This window comes from Mustela nivalis (genome assembly GCF_964662115.1).
Source record: "Mustela nivalis genome assembly, chromosome: 9".
NCBI classification, from domain to species: domain Eukaryota; kingdom Metazoa; phylum Chordata; class Mammalia; order Carnivora; family Mustelidae; genus Mustela; species Mustela nivalis.
This window is the reverse complement of record NC_139028.1, coordinates 105,769,178-105,786,439: the sequence shown is the minus strand read 5'-3', so window position 1 is coordinate 105,786,439 and position 17,262 is coordinate 105,769,178. Positions and strand designations below refer to the sequence as shown.

General features: G+C 36.3%; 2 protein-coding genes across 2 annotated transcripts; one reads left to right on the top strand and one right to left on the bottom strand.

The window, feature by feature from the left end:
- Positions 1-1,664: 1,664 nt before the first annotated feature.
- Positions 1,665-2,603, top strand: LOC309840365 (olfactory receptor 4P4-like; the record flags this gene model as incomplete). The annotated part of the gene is made up of 1 exon (XM_082682418.1): positions 1,665-2,603. One exon carries the CDS (start codon positions 1,665-1,667, stop codon positions 2,601-2,603), a length of 939 nt encoding a protein of 312 aa, XP_082538544.1.
- Positions 2,604-6,683: 4,080 nt separating this feature from the next.
- LOC309840364 (olfactory receptor 4P4-like) lies at positions 6,684-7,625 on the bottom strand (the record flags this gene model as incomplete). The annotated part of the gene is made up of 1 exon (XM_082682417.1): positions 6,684-7,625. One exon carries the CDS (start codon positions 7,623-7,625, stop codon positions 6,684-6,686), a length of 942 nt encoding a protein of 313 aa, XP_082538543.1.
- Between the last annotated feature and the right edge of the window lie 9,637 nt (positions 7,626-17,262).

Genomic DNA, 17,262 nt, shown 5'->3' with positions numbered 1-17,262 from the left:
GAGGTTAGTTTCCTATAAAAACCTAAATGGGCTTCCCGGACTCTAGTGGACATAATTCTTCAATATATTAAACTACATTTAAAGGATAAATGGATAGTCATATTTACAAAGATACCTCCAAATGAATTTAAATTATATGCATTACTAATGTAAAATAAATGTTTATTTATAAAATATACCTTCTCTAAAAATGAATAGAAGTTCGTGGTAACTTATATGTTGGGCTAGTTGAATATAAAGAAAAAAAAAGTTTGGGCAATAAAAAAAAAGAGCGCAAATTGGAAAATTTAAATCTCCATAGTGTAATTGTCATGAAATAGCCATTGTTAACAATTTACTTAAGCATTTAAATTAATTTCTCTTGGACATAGCGTAACTAAATATAAACTGAAGAACTTTTTCACTTTGGATATATACTTATAAAAAAGCAACACTGACTTTTAACTGATAATTCTAAAGTTTAAAAATAAATAAATAATATTTGTCACCTACATGCCTCTTACTTAACAGTAAGTTTAATTGTACTGGTAGTGGAATACATCCAGTTTTATATAAAAGCAGAAAGCATCGATGAATTATATACGTTTTAATTCCTTTACAAATTGAATCAAGAATAAAATTTTAAAACTAACATTGATTCTCCTATAACCCTTTAAGAGACAGAAATGGGAAAAGCTGAACTGTAGATTCATTATTCTACAGATAACTCTTAAGGAATACTAAAATTTCATGGAGTAATTTCTGTAATTATTTCCTCTTTTACATCCAAGAATATTACGAGTCAAGGTAGAAAAATAATTTCTTCTTTGGTTCTATCATGAATTACCTGATTAATTGTTATTTATAATATTGTGTTACTCCTCCAAGTCTATAACATGCACTTTACTTTCTATTTTTTCTTTAGATAATACTTATTTAAGATTGACTAATGCCAAGCATTATATAAATTACTCACATGACCTCCACCATTTTTGTGATCTCATTAGAAAACATCTGTTCAGGTAATTCTTTTTTTTTTTTTTAAGAGTTTATTTATTTATGTGACAGAGATCATAAGTAGGCAGAAAGGCAGGCAGAGAGAGAGAGAGAGAGAGAGAGGGAAGCAGGCTCCCTGCCGAGCAGAAAGCCAGATGGGGGGCTTGATCCCAGGACCCTGGGACCATGACTTGAGCTGAAGACGGAGGCTTTAACCCACTGAGCCACCAGGCACCCCATGTTCAGGTAATTCTATGGTTACTTCCAGTTTATACCCTAAGATGGCATATTATGTTTCCTTAACAATAATTCAATTAATAATTAACATTATTTGCACCAATATGTACACTTTGAACTTAGTATTTGAACAAATATTTAACATTATAAAATATCTCTTTTCTTCCTCTTAATAAGCATAATTTCCTTCTTTCTCACACATGAATTTAAATTACACAAAACCTAGGACTTTTTTAATTCATCATTATGTCCAAAGTTCTTGGAAGGGTACTGGCACTAGATATGTGAAAGGATTTTATTAAATGAATGAATGATTTCAATGAATCTTAAAATGGCTAAGGTCTTAAAACATGCATTAGATCATGTTCATTGAATATTAGATTTTCATTTTCTCATCAATGATTTCCTTCATTATTTTTGTCATTTCAGATACCTTTCTGGAACATCAGATCATGGAAAATAGGAATAATGTTACTGAGTTTATTCTCTTGGGACTTTCTAAGAATAAGAAAGTCCAAATTCTCTGCTTTCTCTTTTTCTTATTCTGTTACCTGGCTATCTGGTTGGGGAATTTGATTATTATGACTTCCATCACATGCAGTCAGTTAATTAATCAGCCCATGTATTTTTTCCTTAATTACCTTGCCCTCTCGGACCTCCTCTACACCTCCACTGTGACACCCAAACTCATGACAGACTTACTGACAGAGAAGAAGGTCATTTCCTATAAAAACTGCATGACACAGCTGTTTACCACACACTTCTTTGGAGGGGTCGAGGTCTTCATCATCACAGGAATGGCCTATGACCGCTACGTGGCCATCTGCAAGCCACTCCATTATGCCATCCTCATGAGCAGGCAAAGGTGTAACTCAATTCTCAGGGCATCCTGTGCAGGGGGCTTTCTGCATTCCCTTGGATTGTTTCTTCTTACAATTTTTTTACCGTTCTGTGGCCCCAATGAAATTGATCATTATTTTTGTGATGTATACCCTTTGTTGAAACTGGCCTGCACTGATACACACAAAATCGGTTTCTTAGTCATTGCCAATTCAGGCCTGATGGGACTGGTGATCTTCGTGGTTTTGATGGCCTCCTACTTTATGATATTATATAATGTGAGAGCATATTCTGCCGAGAACCGCCACAAAGCACTCTCCACTTGCAGCTCGCACATCACGGTTGTGATCCTGTTTTTTGCACCTGTCATCTTTGTTTACATTAGACCCCCCACAACTTTACCAGAAGATAAAGTGTTTACACTCTTCTACACAATCATTGTCCCCATGCTCAATCCTCTTATCTACACACTTAGAAACACAGAAATGAAAAATGCCATAAAGAAAGTTTGGTGCACTGGAAGGTTTCAGAAAGGGAATCCAATGATTTGAAGGCTATTCTTCTTTGAATGAGTATGGGTGTCATGTTATCACACATTCCCTTTCTTTGATTTCTTGTCGGTGGAACAATTAGACAGAATATGTAAAGGCCAACCCTTAAGCATCAACTTGCCATCAGTGGGTTCCTCCTTCATATTTCTTTGCTGGTGGGCTTCACTTGTTTTCATCCTTCACTAAGCTTTAAGTTCCATGAAAGTAGGGGTCATGTCATAGTTTTTTCACTGCTAATTCCCTAGTAGCCAGAGAAGTGTACAGCACATATATGATGCTCAAATAAATATTTATTGAATGAATCTATAAATCACAGAGCTCGGTTTCTGATTCCTGAGAACAAGAACTTCATGAAGGAATCACCTTCATGGTTTAATGACTCACTTGGACATTAGACACCACCATTGTCCTGATAAGTATCCTTCTTCACATATTTTTCTATTTCTATATATTTTTGGCTCCATAGAGCCAAGAAGGGATTCCACTCTGGATCCAATCAGACAAGACATCTCAAAAAAGTGTATGGGTATCAAAGATGAGTAGGCTGAAATCATGCTGTTTTAACAGGTTTGGCATTCAATATATATGATCAAGGAGTAAACCACAGGTACCCGTCCGTGGAAAGTTAGAAAATATAAATCCTTCAAAATTAAGGATTTTTTCAAAGTAAAGGATTTTTATTTACTATCTAATTTCAGTTTTAAAATAATCTGAAAATAATACCTGACATGAACTATGGCACAGATTTATTGGGGTAGATAGTGATGATGATGGCAGATAATAGATAGATAATAGAAAGACAGATGAGAGAGTGAGTACGTGAGAGGAGGGGGAGAGGGAATGGGACGTGAAGCAGCTCTCTGGTGGAGTTTAATGGGAAGAAGTACATCTTTGGAGAAGTTGGATTCACTCACCCTACTCTGGGTTTGGATGATTTTTTTGTTTGTTTGTTTTAAAGCAGACATTTCACAGTTGTATCTAGTCTGAAAAGCTCATCTCACTCCATCTTCTACTCTTTCTTTTATATGTGTTACTATCAAGAGTGAAATCTTTGATCTGTTTTTTTTTTTAATTTTACTTTATTTTTACAGTGTTCTAAGATTCATTGTTTATGCATCACGCCCAGTGCTCCATGCAGTAGGTGCCCTCCTCATTACCCACCACCAGGCTCAAAGACTTCTTTCTTACTGGAAAGCTCGAAAACAAACAAACAAGCAACAACAACAAAAAACCTTTGACATTTGTTATCAGTTTATATAAAAATTATCTTTCTTTACAGAACTACTTAACTCCCCTTCTAGGTTCTGGTTTGATATTTAGAGACATTAACCTCGGAATTTCAGCTTACTCATCTGTAAAATAAAGCAGATAATTAGATCATTAACTCAAAAGTGTAGTTTCGGAGTTTGCTTTTTTTTTTAATAAGAAAAAATCCTCACAAATACCATGAATTGATTGAAATCATGTTTTATTATAAAGTTATTTAAACATGTATGAAATAAAATCTTTAAAAAAAAATGGGACACTTGGGTGGCTCAGAAGGTTAAGCATCTGCCTTCAGCTCAGATCACAATCCCAGAGTCCTGGGATTGAGTCCCACATTGGGGTTCCTTGCTCAGCAAGGAGTCTGCTTCTTCCTCTGTCTGCTACTCTCCCTGTTTGTGGTGCTCTCTCTCTCTGTCAAATAAATAAAATCTTTAAAAAAAAAAAACATGAATTGACATAAGTCACAAAAATTTTACACTTATCATTCTAAACTAAAAATGTCAAAGTATAAAATGAAATATTTATGCTAAAATTTTAATTTGAATGTTTCACAGAAACTAATGTACAGATGCTAAGCATGATAACAAAAATAAAAATTTATTCTGAGCAGTTTCCCTTCCTAGAACAATACCCACTTCCTTTAATTTCTTTTTCATTTCTTTTCATTTTTAAAATTACCTTATGAGGTAGTTTCTATTACCTGCAATGTACAGAGGGAGAAAAAGAGGAGGAAAGTGTATTTACCTTTTCAGGACCCCTCAAGTAGGAAGATTTTTTTCATCTACCTGCTTAATTATCTGCTGTTATCAACATCATAATTTTTTTGAGCATTAGGAGAAATCATTTGAATCTTAATTATCATCTCTATTATTAGTTTATTTTGCAATACCAGTTATATATAATCAAAACCATTTCATTAGACAATAAATTTAAGTTTTAAGTTTAAAATCAAGTTTTAAAAATAAAGTATTTGTTAATTTTCTCACTGTTTCAAGAGTTACCTTTAGGGACACCTGGGTGGCTCAGTGGGTTAAAGCCTCTGCCTTCCGCTCAGGTCATGATCCCAGAGTCCTGGGATCCAGCCCGGCAATTGACAATCGGGCTCTCTGCTCAGCAGAGAGCCTGCTTCCCTTGCTCTCTCTCGGCCTGCCTCTCTGCCTACTTGTGATCTCTCTCTCTGTGTCAAATAAATAAATAGAATCATAAAAAAAAAGAGTTGTTACCTTTAATGAATTGGTGTGAACTGACAAGTATCATTATGTAGGCTGTATAATGATTACACTAAAGATTCAGTTAGGTTATCAGCTGCTCTAGTAACAATTCTCTTGAATTTTTAATACATTTATAAACATGCCCCTTATAAACATAATTCTCCAATCATATTTTCTTTTCTTTTTTTTTAAAAGATTTTATTTATTTATCAGAGGGAGAGAGAGTGAGCACAGGCAGACAGAGTGGCAGGCAGAGGCAGAGGGAGAAGCAGGCTCCCTGCTGAGCAAGGAGCCCGATGTGGGACTCCATCCCAGGATGCTGGGATCATGACCTGAGCAGAAGGCAGCTGCTTAACCAACTGAGCCACCCAGGCATCCCTCCAATCATATTTTCTATTTGAACTTCTTTAAAGCTTTTCTTTACACACTGTGCCATGACCTTTTTTGCTGCTCCATTTACGTATTCCTTCACATATTGGGTCTAGGTTCATTTTCCCCTATAACCTGTGCAATATAACACCTTGTTCTATTCCATCATACTCATTTCATGATGTCCAACGAGCCCACTGTCACTGAGTTTACCTATTTGAAAAACTTTTTCAATTCTACAGGCATCTATAGATATCCAGATGTATAGATATATAGACATTCTCTAGAAATTGGAAATTTATTGTTTTTATTTGGATGGCAATGGAAAAAATAAATTTAAACATATTTTAGGGCAAGTAGTTTCAACACTGGCACTTCCATTTTCTCTTGACAATCGCATTCGCTAAAAGTATAATAAATGGAGATCGTGTAATTTAATTGCCACTAACCTTTCTACTAGGGCATCCATGCTTCTCAGACATTTAAGAGTAACCAAACTTCCTACTCTTCAGACACCATATCATCTTAAGTCTGTTGTGTCAGCACAATTGTCAGTGGATCTCATTTTACACTCAGACAAGGTTTGGTTTGGAGAATGAATTATATAAATATCCTATTTATTACCAATACAACTTTTTCATTACTATTTTACAGCAAATATTTCTATAATTTTTGAAATGCTGTGATTTTGAAATGACTATGTAAGTTATTTTAGAAAAACCTTTCTCACTTTTATAAAGCCATTATTTCATACAGTATTTTTTAATGCTAAGACCTTATTTAAATAATTTTTGCTTTTTAAATTATTGCAGTGAATATGGAAACTCATGAACTGAGTGAAAAACATGAATCTGAGTTTCTGATGCTCCTTACTGGAAGAAAGCACCAAGGACACTCTATGCCTGGGATGATTAACACGAATGCAGTTATGTACATATGAAGAGTCATTCGTGAATCTGAAGCATAGGGAGATTAAAGGAGGACCTCTAGTTAGTAACTTAAGGATAAAATCCAAAGGGAAAAAATGTATCAAAGAAAAATGTAACAGAACTTCAACAAGAAAATGATAACTCAGATTACTAAGGACAAATGTGATAAGAAACAAATCAATAAATAAAGAAAAAATACTTCAAGATAAATTATCACATAAATGCAGTGACACCAATTGCTATGCTTATTTTTCTTACAGCAAAGTTCATGCTTTTTCAAGTACAGTAACTATCATTTAAGTAGGCTATATAATGATTTGCCCTCCACTCAAACACAGGTTCTGACACCACACTTTCCTCAAGGTAGTCTTTATCTCTTTGTTTCTGAATGTGTAGATCAGAGGGTTGAACATGGGGGCAATGATGGTGTAGAAAAGAGCAAACACTTTGTCTTCCGGAAAAGTCGTAGCCGGTCGAATGTAAATGAAGAGAACGGGCACAAAGAACAGAATCACAACTGTGACATGGGAACTGCAAGTGGAAAGAGCTTTGGAGCGGCTCTCTGCAGGGTAAGCCCTAAGGGTGTATAATATCAGTAAGTAAGACAGCATCAAGACCACAAATGTCACCAAACCCATCATGCCTGAATTGGCAACCACGAGGATCCCAACTCTATAGGTATCTGTGCAGGCCAGTTTCAGCAAAGGGTACACATCACAAAAGTAGTGATCTATTTCATTGGGGCCACAGAAAGGTAAACTGATGGTAAGGAGACATTGGACGAAAGAATGCAGAAATGCCCCAGTACAGCTAGCAATGACGATGGCATAACATCTCTGCCTGTTCATGATGGCGGCATAGTGCAGGGGCTTGCAGATGGCTACGTAGCGGTCATAGGCCATCCCTGTGAGGATGAAGACTTCAATCCCCCCAAAGAAGTGCATGACAAAAAGCTGTGTCATACAGCTGGTGTAAGAAATCACGTTACTTTCTGACAGCAAGTCGGTAACTAGCTTGGGTGTCACCGTGGAGGTATAACACAGATCTGAGAGGGCAAGTTTATTGAGGAAGAAATACATGGGTTGGTCAATAAGCTGACTGCATGTGATTGAAATCATTATGAGCAAGTTTCCCATCCAAATACCTATGTAACAAAATAAGAAGAGTAGAAAACACAAGTGTCTAATCTTCTTATTCTGGGAAAGTCCCAAAAGAACAAATTCAGTGATGTTGTTAATATTTTCCATGGTCTAATGCAGTTAAGTCTCAAAGGTTTGCCTGAGTGGGGGGAAAGATGACAAGTCAGTGTGAGAAATACTGAACAAAGTATAGTGTGAATTAGAGAGAGTGTTGTAAAAATAAATTCATTTATTTAATTGGCTTCCTATAGTATATTTTAAAGTAATTCTAAGCTTTGTATGGACAAATTACCATACAGTATAACAGATCAGGCTATTTTGTAGAGTGAAACAGAATACTATTAATAGTCACACTTCCTCAGGATCCTAAACAAAGATGGACAGTCATCGTATGTAGGCGCTGCAAAGGAGAGCTTAGGGAGGAGGCACTTATTTTCCTGGAGAAGTTCACCTGCTTGATAGGTTGAAATAGCCAGACTTGGGCGCCTGGGTGGCTCAGTCTTTAAGCATCTGCCTTTGGCTCAGGTCATGATCCCATGGTCCTGAGATCAAGTCCTGCATCCGGCTCCCTGATCAGTGGGAAGCCTGATTCTCCCTCTCCCACTCCCCCTGCTTGTGCTCCCTCTCTTGCTATCTCGCTCTCTGTCAAAAATAAAAATAAAAATAAAAAATAGCCAGACTTAAATCCAGGTAAGTGAGAGGAACTGTGAAATTGCAAAGTACCATCTTGTCTTTATTTAACATTCCATTTTTTGTTGTTGTTGAATCACTAAATTCTACCCCTGAAACTAGTATTACACTATATATTAACTATCTAGAATTTAAAAAAAAAAAAAAAAAAACTTGGATAAATAGATAAATAGGGGACGCCTGGGTGGCTCAGTGGGTTAAACCTCTGCCTTCAGCTCAGGTCATAATCCCAGGGTCCTGGGATCAAGCCCCGCATTGGGCTCTCTGCTCAGTGGGGAGCCTGCTTCCCCCCCGACCTCTCTCTCTCTGCCTTCTTGTGATCTCTTTCTGTCAAATAAATAAATGAATAAAAGAAAAAAAAGAAAAATAGATTTTAAAAATTCAATTTTATGGTAGAATTTGCATTTTTTAAATATTGCATAAAAATCTTATCATCTTCATTATTGAATTGTTTACACACATGGTGAGTAACCCATTTATCCCACTCTAGTCCTGACCCCCGCTTGAAACCACTTAATATTTACCAACATTATAGAGGGCAATAATGAAAATATGATAGCAGCTAAAGCTTAAGTGTCCGTGACATTTCTATTGACGTAAATAGATGTATGAGATTAATTAATTTAATTAATTAAATACTTAATATTGAGAGTTAAAGACTTTCTGCAGGACTAAGCTAGAGCAATACGTAAAGTAACAAATGGCACATGCTTGAGATACACTGGATTTCAATCACTGCTTTTTAAATAAATAAAAAAATACAAGTAGCAAAATTTCATTAATTAACAAGCAGCCTAGTTTGAAACTCTTTTTGTCTCTTGCTCTTTCTCTCATGTTAACTAGATCCCATATTGGCAAGACAGGCAAATATTTCAGTGACTTCCCTTATTTCCCTTAGCTGAATATTCTTCTTGGTAATTCTCCAAAGTATCATCAGATACCCAAAGAATTCATAATCATGCTATTTAAATTAGAACATTTCCAAACCTTCACATTATTTACAATGTTTCCTTTGTTAATATTAAAGTTACTGAATTTGAGATTTACACGATCCTGATTTCATGTCTGTGTGATTTAACGAGAGAACTTTTCAGAAGCTACAAGGACTAATTCTGCTGTTAAGGATGGCACGAATTGCATGGAGCACTGGGTGTGATCAGTAAACAATGAACCTTGGAACACTGAAAAAATAAAATCAAGATGTTAAAAAAAAAATTCTGGCACAAGGCAAATTCATGAGCTATAACTATAGTTGGGTTACTGTACTTCCTCCCAGCCCCTTCTTTCCCTAACACTTACCGTGATAAGCACTGAAAAATATTGAACAAATAAATTTAAAAAGACACTCCTTTTTGTCTACCTCCAGGAAGACTTCTTTTTGGCTCTTTCAATCTATAGAAATCTTTCTTATTTAAACCTCCCTGAAATACTTCCATTTATTTCATTATTACCCTTTAAATTTGAGCACCTAGGAAATTAGTTTTCATTTAATTGGTTCAAGGCAGCTCATCAGACAGTGGTTATGCCTTATATTCTTCTTTCCCTTAATGATTTGGTATTATAGTAAGTAGATCAACTTTGGATTCACACAAAAGACCAGGATAGTCTGGAGTAAGGTAATTAATTTGTCTGACAATCACTTTCTTCCATTTTAACATGGGCATTCTTAACAATGATATTCCATAGTTGTATGTCAAATAATATGGTGCAAAGTGTACAATAGGTCTTTTTCACATGGTTTTTCCTCATATCATTATGTATAAATTAGGTACCCCGTATATAAAATAGAAAATAAGCAAAAGTACACTAAAATGTTAATAAATAAAAATGCAGGCTATTAAATTTATATCAAATAGGCTGCTATTATCATCAGTCTTGCACAGACATGAGAGAAATAATAATATCTAATACTACTTAGTGCTCACCGTCCTCTGCAGACAGTTCTAAATCTTCTATATGTATTAAGTTGTGAATCTTAAAGGGCCCAATGATTCTTTTATTATCTCTATTTTGCAAAAAGGAAACCAAGTCTCTTTACAATTTGGATAAAACACTGATGTTCTAAACACTAATTTTAGACATATTTTAATTATTTTTTATTAACGGATACTGATAAATTTGGTTGGCAAGTCCAGATTATTCTTAGAATTATTCGAGGGGCATATCACCCTTTTTTGTTTTTTTCTTTCTGTAACCAAGTTGCCTCTCCCCAAGTCAAGGTCCAGCTAAATCTTTGCCAACAGCTTCAGAGTTTTCTCCCAGCACCGGTACCCAGGCTTGGCTGAACTAATTCTATTTCCTTTCTGTCTTATTGTTTACCCTTTTCTCCTTCTTCCTTATCAGATTTGCCCCACATTGATGTGCAGAATCCTCTGGTTGATGTTTTCCAAGTCACAACACATCATACTCTTAATTAATTATTCACTGTACTTACAGGGTAGCAAAGGAAGTAGAGAAGGAACATGTCTCTATTCTAGTGCATTCCTTTCATCATATTTAATTTGTACCTCTTTCCTCTTTATTTTTCTTTCTCCTGCTTAAAATTCAGGTTGCTCACTTGATTCATCTACCAATTCTTTTTCAGATATGCCCCATATAGGCCATGAATAATATTACTATTTCCTTCGTGAATGTCCCAAAATCATGCCAAAAAAAAAAGGTTTTATTTCATTTTGACATCTGCTGAGGGACATAATATTAATCAGTCATTGAATTGTACTAATGTAATGGAAAGTTATGTTATAAAATATTTGCAAAATTTGAAGAAGGACATGCACCTATAAAATCAATATACTTATAGATAAAATTTAATTTATATATATAAACATATATATATACCCACACACACACACACACACATATATATATATATATATATATATATATATATATAAGCTTTTTAAAATTTGCAAATCATGTTTGTTTATTATATGTTGGTTGCATTTTTACTTACCAGGTGATTATCTCATTAGATAAGTTTTGTTATCTCTGAGTAAAAGGTGGAATCTGGTGTTTCAATACAGTCAAAATAAATGATTAATTTTGCTGCTGACGATTAATGAATTTCACCATGAACATAGCCCACATAAGTCCTGGTTCTGGGACTTCCCTATTTCCCTTACAAAGAGAAGCATTCTCTCCTTATTTTTGAAGCTAAAGGGAAATAAAATCATCATTGGCATTTATTTTGAAAAATACTTTTGTTTGCTTTCTATCGCAAAGTTGTGTAGTCATTGATTTTAGTGTTGGAAATATATACAAGTTTTCTGTTTAATTTCCAAGTGTCATTTAAAGTAGATTACCTGGGAGAATATAACCCCAAACCTCCCTTTCACTCTTTCTATGGGATGAGATATTTCCCAAAAGAAAAGTTGGCCAATGTACAGCTGAACAAGGCTTAGTTCCTTTCCAGTCTTAAAAAAATAGCTGTGCCATGGTTAATAACTTTTTGTACCCTGAGGAGTTGGAGCACAAACTAAGAGTTCACTTCTATTCATTATAATAAGCCATAAATCATGTGCTTCCTGTTGAAACAGATTCTGAGGAACAGTAGGGAACAATATCTCAGCAGAGGTTAAACTAGAAAATGCCAAAGATACTTAAGGCCCCATTTTGAAGTCTGCTTAAGCACAGAATAAATTAATCGAGGAGTGGGTGGCAAACTTCTGTGTGTGTCTTCATACCCCAATGGCCCTACTTCTTCCTCCAGCTCCCACACTGGCAACTGGTTTCACAGACTTAATGCTGAAAGCTGGTGTAAATTTATACACTTTCTCCTACAAATACCACAATGAGGATTTTGTTCAAAAAAATGAAGAAAGGTGCACCTGGGTGGCTCAGTGGGTTAAAGCCTCTGCCTTTAGCTCCGGTCATGATCCCAGGGTTCTGGGATTGAGCTCTGCATTAGGCTCTCTGCTCAGCAGGGAGCCTGCTTCCTCCTCTGTCTCTGCCTGGCTCTTTGCCTACTTGTGATCTCTCTGTCAAATAAATAAATAAAAATCTTAAAAAAAAAAAAAAAAGGAAGAAGAAGAAGAAAATGTTCCCCTAAAAGAAATAAGATGTTTTTGTCATCCAGGCAATCCAATTCTAAAGAGATATACAGTGGAAAACACAGTTGAAATAGCTAGAAAGGGGCCTAAAACTGAGTGAAGCTTGCATAGCACATGCTAATACTATTGACCCTTGAACAGCATGGGCCTGAACTGTGAGTTGTGTACATATGGAGTTTTTTCAATAAATATAGTACAGTACTATATTTTATCTTCCTTATGAGATTCCTACTAATTATTTTCTTATAAAAATACAGTATATGACACATATGTCATGTACAACATACAAATGTGTTAATCAGCTGTTCATGTTATTGGTAAGGCTTCCAGTCTACAGTAGATGCTTAGTAGTTAAGTTTGGGGCAGGCCTCAAAAGTTATACATGCCCCTAATCCCCACATTGTTCAAGGGTCAACTGTAGATTATGAAAGATACAACTGAGAGACTTTCTGATCTGAGTGAACAATATGAAGAAAGACTTGAGGCAGACAGAGAATGTCTGAAAATGATGCATCGGTTATGATCAGGACCAGATACGGGCTCATTTGGGAGAGAAGTGAGGAATTTGGTTGTTATGAGGGCAACCATAGTCTAAATAACATTGAAAACCATAGACCTGGTTATTCCTCTCTGTAGGGGAAAAAAAAAAAATGTTAAGTGGAAAAACATATAAGTTAGTAATTTGAGAGAAAACTCTTGGGGCACCTGGGTGGCTCAGTGGGTTAAGCCGCTGCCTTTGGCTCAGGTCATGATCTTAGGATTCTGGGATCGAGTCCCGTATCAGGCTCTCTGCTCAACAGGGAGTCTGCTTCCTCCTCTCTCTCTCTCTGCCTGCCTCTATGCCTACTTGTGATCTCTCTCTGTCAAATAAATAAGTAAAATCTTTAAAAAAAAAAAAAAAGAAAGAAAACTCTTATAATGCTTGTCTATGAAAATGTTGACCTTGCGTTTGAAAGAACATTTTTCCTATTTTCCACAGAAAAATATTACATATTTTCCACAAACAACATTGATGTATTGGGATTTCCAATGACTATGGGGTTTGAATGGTACGTGGGCAAGACACTGTTATAAGGACTGTAAAGTAGCCTGCCTTCTGTTGGTGGTGTTGGTGGGCTAACATAAAGGATAAGGTAGTTACTACTTGGTTTACACAACTTCAGGCAGACCATAAAGATAAGAGCTTTTTTGCTGCAGTTTGGTCTCCAGAAGCCAAAATACAGACCTTGACAAAAATGAAGTCATGTCTTTGATCATAGGCATGGGAGGGCTGTAAAGAGAACAGAAAATGCAGCCTCTGTGGTCTTGTTATTTTAACAACAGAACCACAAAAAGAAAAAAAAAATGAAACCAATCCAAGATGATGAGGTTTGGGGTGAATCTGAGAATTCTGAGAAGTCAAGTGCTCTGAAGCCTCTGCACAATCAGAATCTCCTTCCTCCATATTGCTAGAGGAGAACAGATTCTCACGGCCTGGGGATGATATAATAACATCACCTGAGTTATTTCCTTGCAAAACCATGCTTATTTCCTTAAGGTCTGATAGGCTCAAGAAATTTTGATAAAATTCCTATGACATTATCTCCTTCCGCTCAGTAATTCCTGTTGCTTTATAGGAAGTTGGCCAAAGAGGAAATATATGATTGTATCTGTTTATATTTAGTTCTTTCTGGCACCAACTGAAATGGAATGTTGTAGCATTAAAGCCCCAAATACGAAAGCACTAAAAAAAATAGGGGTTAAGGAAAATCTCGTTAACAAATCCATAACCAGTGCATTTGATTGTCTGCTTTGGACAGACCCAGAGATAACAGGAGGCCTAGATCTATTCCAATTCATGACAGTTGCTAAAGGTTTTACTTGTGTTTAGGGACTTAGTGTGGGTAGAATCTGTGACTATATGGGTAGACTCAGGGACAAAATATAAGTCATACGAATGCTCACTACATGTTGCACACTGTGGAGGAAATTCTCAGTGGTGGTAGAGGAGATGATATATTTTGTGGATCTCAGCCATCCTCTTTTCCCAGTTACCCAAGTTCTAACTAATTTGGTCTAGGGCTAAAGCAGCCATGGATGGGGCCCCTGGGTGGCTCAGGAAGTTAAGTATCTGACTCTTGGTTTCAGCTGAGGTCATGATCTCAGCATTGTGATGACAAATCTAGCATTTGGATCTACTGTCTGTGTGAAGTCTGCTTGAAAATCTCTTGCCCTCGGGCGCCTGGGTGGCTCAGTGGGTTAAAGAATCTGCCTTTGGCTCAGGTCATGATCCCAGGGTCCTGGGATCGAGGTCCGCAGTGGGGAGCCTGCTTCCTTCCTCTCTCTCTGCCTACCTCTCTGCCTACTTGTGATCTCTGTCTGTCAAATAAATAAATGAATAATCTTAAAAAGAAAAGAAAAGAAAATCTCTTGTCCTCTCTCCCAATCCTCCCCTGCCTGCTCTAAAATAAATTAATAAATAATCTTTTAAAAAAATAAAACATAAATCAAGTGGTCAAGCTGGTTCAGGAAGTAATCCCTATGAAGGCCATTGCTAGGGCTGAACAATATGAAATTTACCTCTAAAATTTCATCTGACTTCTGTGACTATTGAGTACCAAATGTTTGTAGTTATTATGACTACAAGAGATAACCCTAAATTTTGTGCATAAAACAACTAATTTACTGTGCATTTGGGCTCTGTGGATCAGAAATTTAGACATAATGAGGATGGCTTGTCTATTCCACATGATGTCTGAGGTCTCAACTGAGAAAACACAAGGACTGCGAATGCCCACTAACTAGCAACTGAAATTATTTGGGGTCATCTTAACTTACATGTGTGGCAGTTGCCACTGGTTGTGGGCCCAGGCATCAGATGAACTGTTTGCCATAAAATTCTATATCTGGTTTCTGCATATGGTCCCTCCATATGGACCATATTGCTGTGGCCATGATTGGTCACTTTCTGTCACTCCAACATTGAACCTCAACATATACACTCCTCAGGGAGTCCACTCACTCCTATGGTAGCAAGTTGATTACACTGGAAGCCTTTCATCATGGAGGAAACCAAATTGTCTTCACAGAAATAGACACTTTTCTGGATATAGATTTGTGTTTCCTGCTTATAATACTTGTAACAGCAGCACAAAGCATTGACTTATGGAATGCCTTATTCACCATCACACTATTTCACTTAGGGTTGATTCTGATCCAGTAATGTATTTCTTCCAGTCAAGAAGCTTGGTAGCGGACATACACACTAATATTCATTGATCCTACCACATACTCTGTTCTAGGCTGAACTGAGTTCCTGAAAATTTATATATTGAATATCTAGATCCAAGTAACTCAGAAGGTGACTATTTAGAGTTAGGGCCATTAAAGGGGCAATTAAGTTAAAACGAGGCCTTTAGAGTAGGCCCTAATCCAATGGGGAAGGCATCCTTATAGGAGAAAATTTGGACACACAGAAAAAACATCAGGAATTTGTGTTCACAAAGAAGACCATGTGAGGACATATGGAGAAGGCAGCCTTCGGTTAAGCCAAGGAGACAGACCTTTGAAGAAACTAAACCTGTCAGTTCTTTGACCATGGTCTTTCAGACCCCAGAAGTGACAGAAAATATATTTTTTGTTGTTTAAGCCACCCTATGTATGGTATTATTTTATGGTAGCCTTAGTGAACTCATTCATACCGCATTTATCTTAGGTAACTGATTAGATACAATGAAGAAATGGCTTACCGAACAGACCACCAATCGAGAAATAGCACCCTGAAAAGCTTGAGTTATATTTTCAAGGATGTGTTGACCAACAGATGAGTATATTTCTCCCATAGCCATCAAAAAGAGTTATAGATCCTATGGAATTGAAGGACGTATATGCAAGTACCTCCTTTATAATTATACTAAAGTCCTTTATGGTTCTGCTTCCTGTACCAACAGTTTTGAGTTCATCTGGCTTTTAGGTTTTAGTTATAGATGTTATGGTTTCATGAGGGGTGACAACAATTATTTTATTGAACTGGAAATGTATTTCCAGTTGTCACCTGGACACCGTTTGGTGTCTTCGTGCCTTTACTAAACCAAAAGATAAAAAGAGCTGGAGGAATTGGTATTGATGATGAGGTGATATCTGTTTGTTTGACACAATGGACATGAATGATCACTATTTGGAACCCAGCCCATATCTTAAAATTTCTATAACCAATAGTAAGTGTTAATTTAAAAAAAAAAGAGAGAGAGAGAGAGAAACCCAGCAGAACCATTAAAGATTCAGAATGTCATGAATGAAGATTTGGTACACATTAGTAGATAATGAACCTCAATAGTGAAGGTTAAAACCTTAAATCAAAGGGAAGAGTGAGTAGGCAGTGCAAGAAAGTAATGTATAAACATTACCTAAAGTCTCATGACCAATTATAGAAATAAGGACCCTTATAGAAATGTAAAAGTATATTGAGTAATTTTATAGCCTGTTCTTAATTTTATATATTTTTCAGGAATGACTATATCCTGAAGCAGAAGAGAAACTAAGATAAAATTAACTTTGTTCAAATGTTGAGGATATTATCCTTCTTTTCTGGAAGGGAAACAGTGAGACTAGGCTCAAATATCATATAGAAGAGTGTTTATGAATGCTGAATAGCTCATGTACCTATTATTCTCAGCTCAAAAACCTACTTTATTTGCTCTCCTCTGAGATGCTGGAAATAAAATCTACCTATAATTCTTTTTTTTTTTTTAATTTCTTTTCAGCGTAACAGTATTCATTGTTTTTGCACCATACCCAGTGCTCCATGCAGTAGGTGCCCTCTCTAATACCCACCACCTGGCTCACCCAACCTCCCACCCCCAGCCCCTTCCAAACCCTCAGGTTGTTTTTCAGAGTCCATAACCTCTCATGGTTCACCTCCCCTTCCAATTTCCCTCAACTTCCTTCTCCTCTCCATCTCCCCATGTCCACCATGTTATTTGTTATGCTCCACAAATAAGTGAAACCATATGATAATTGACTCTCTC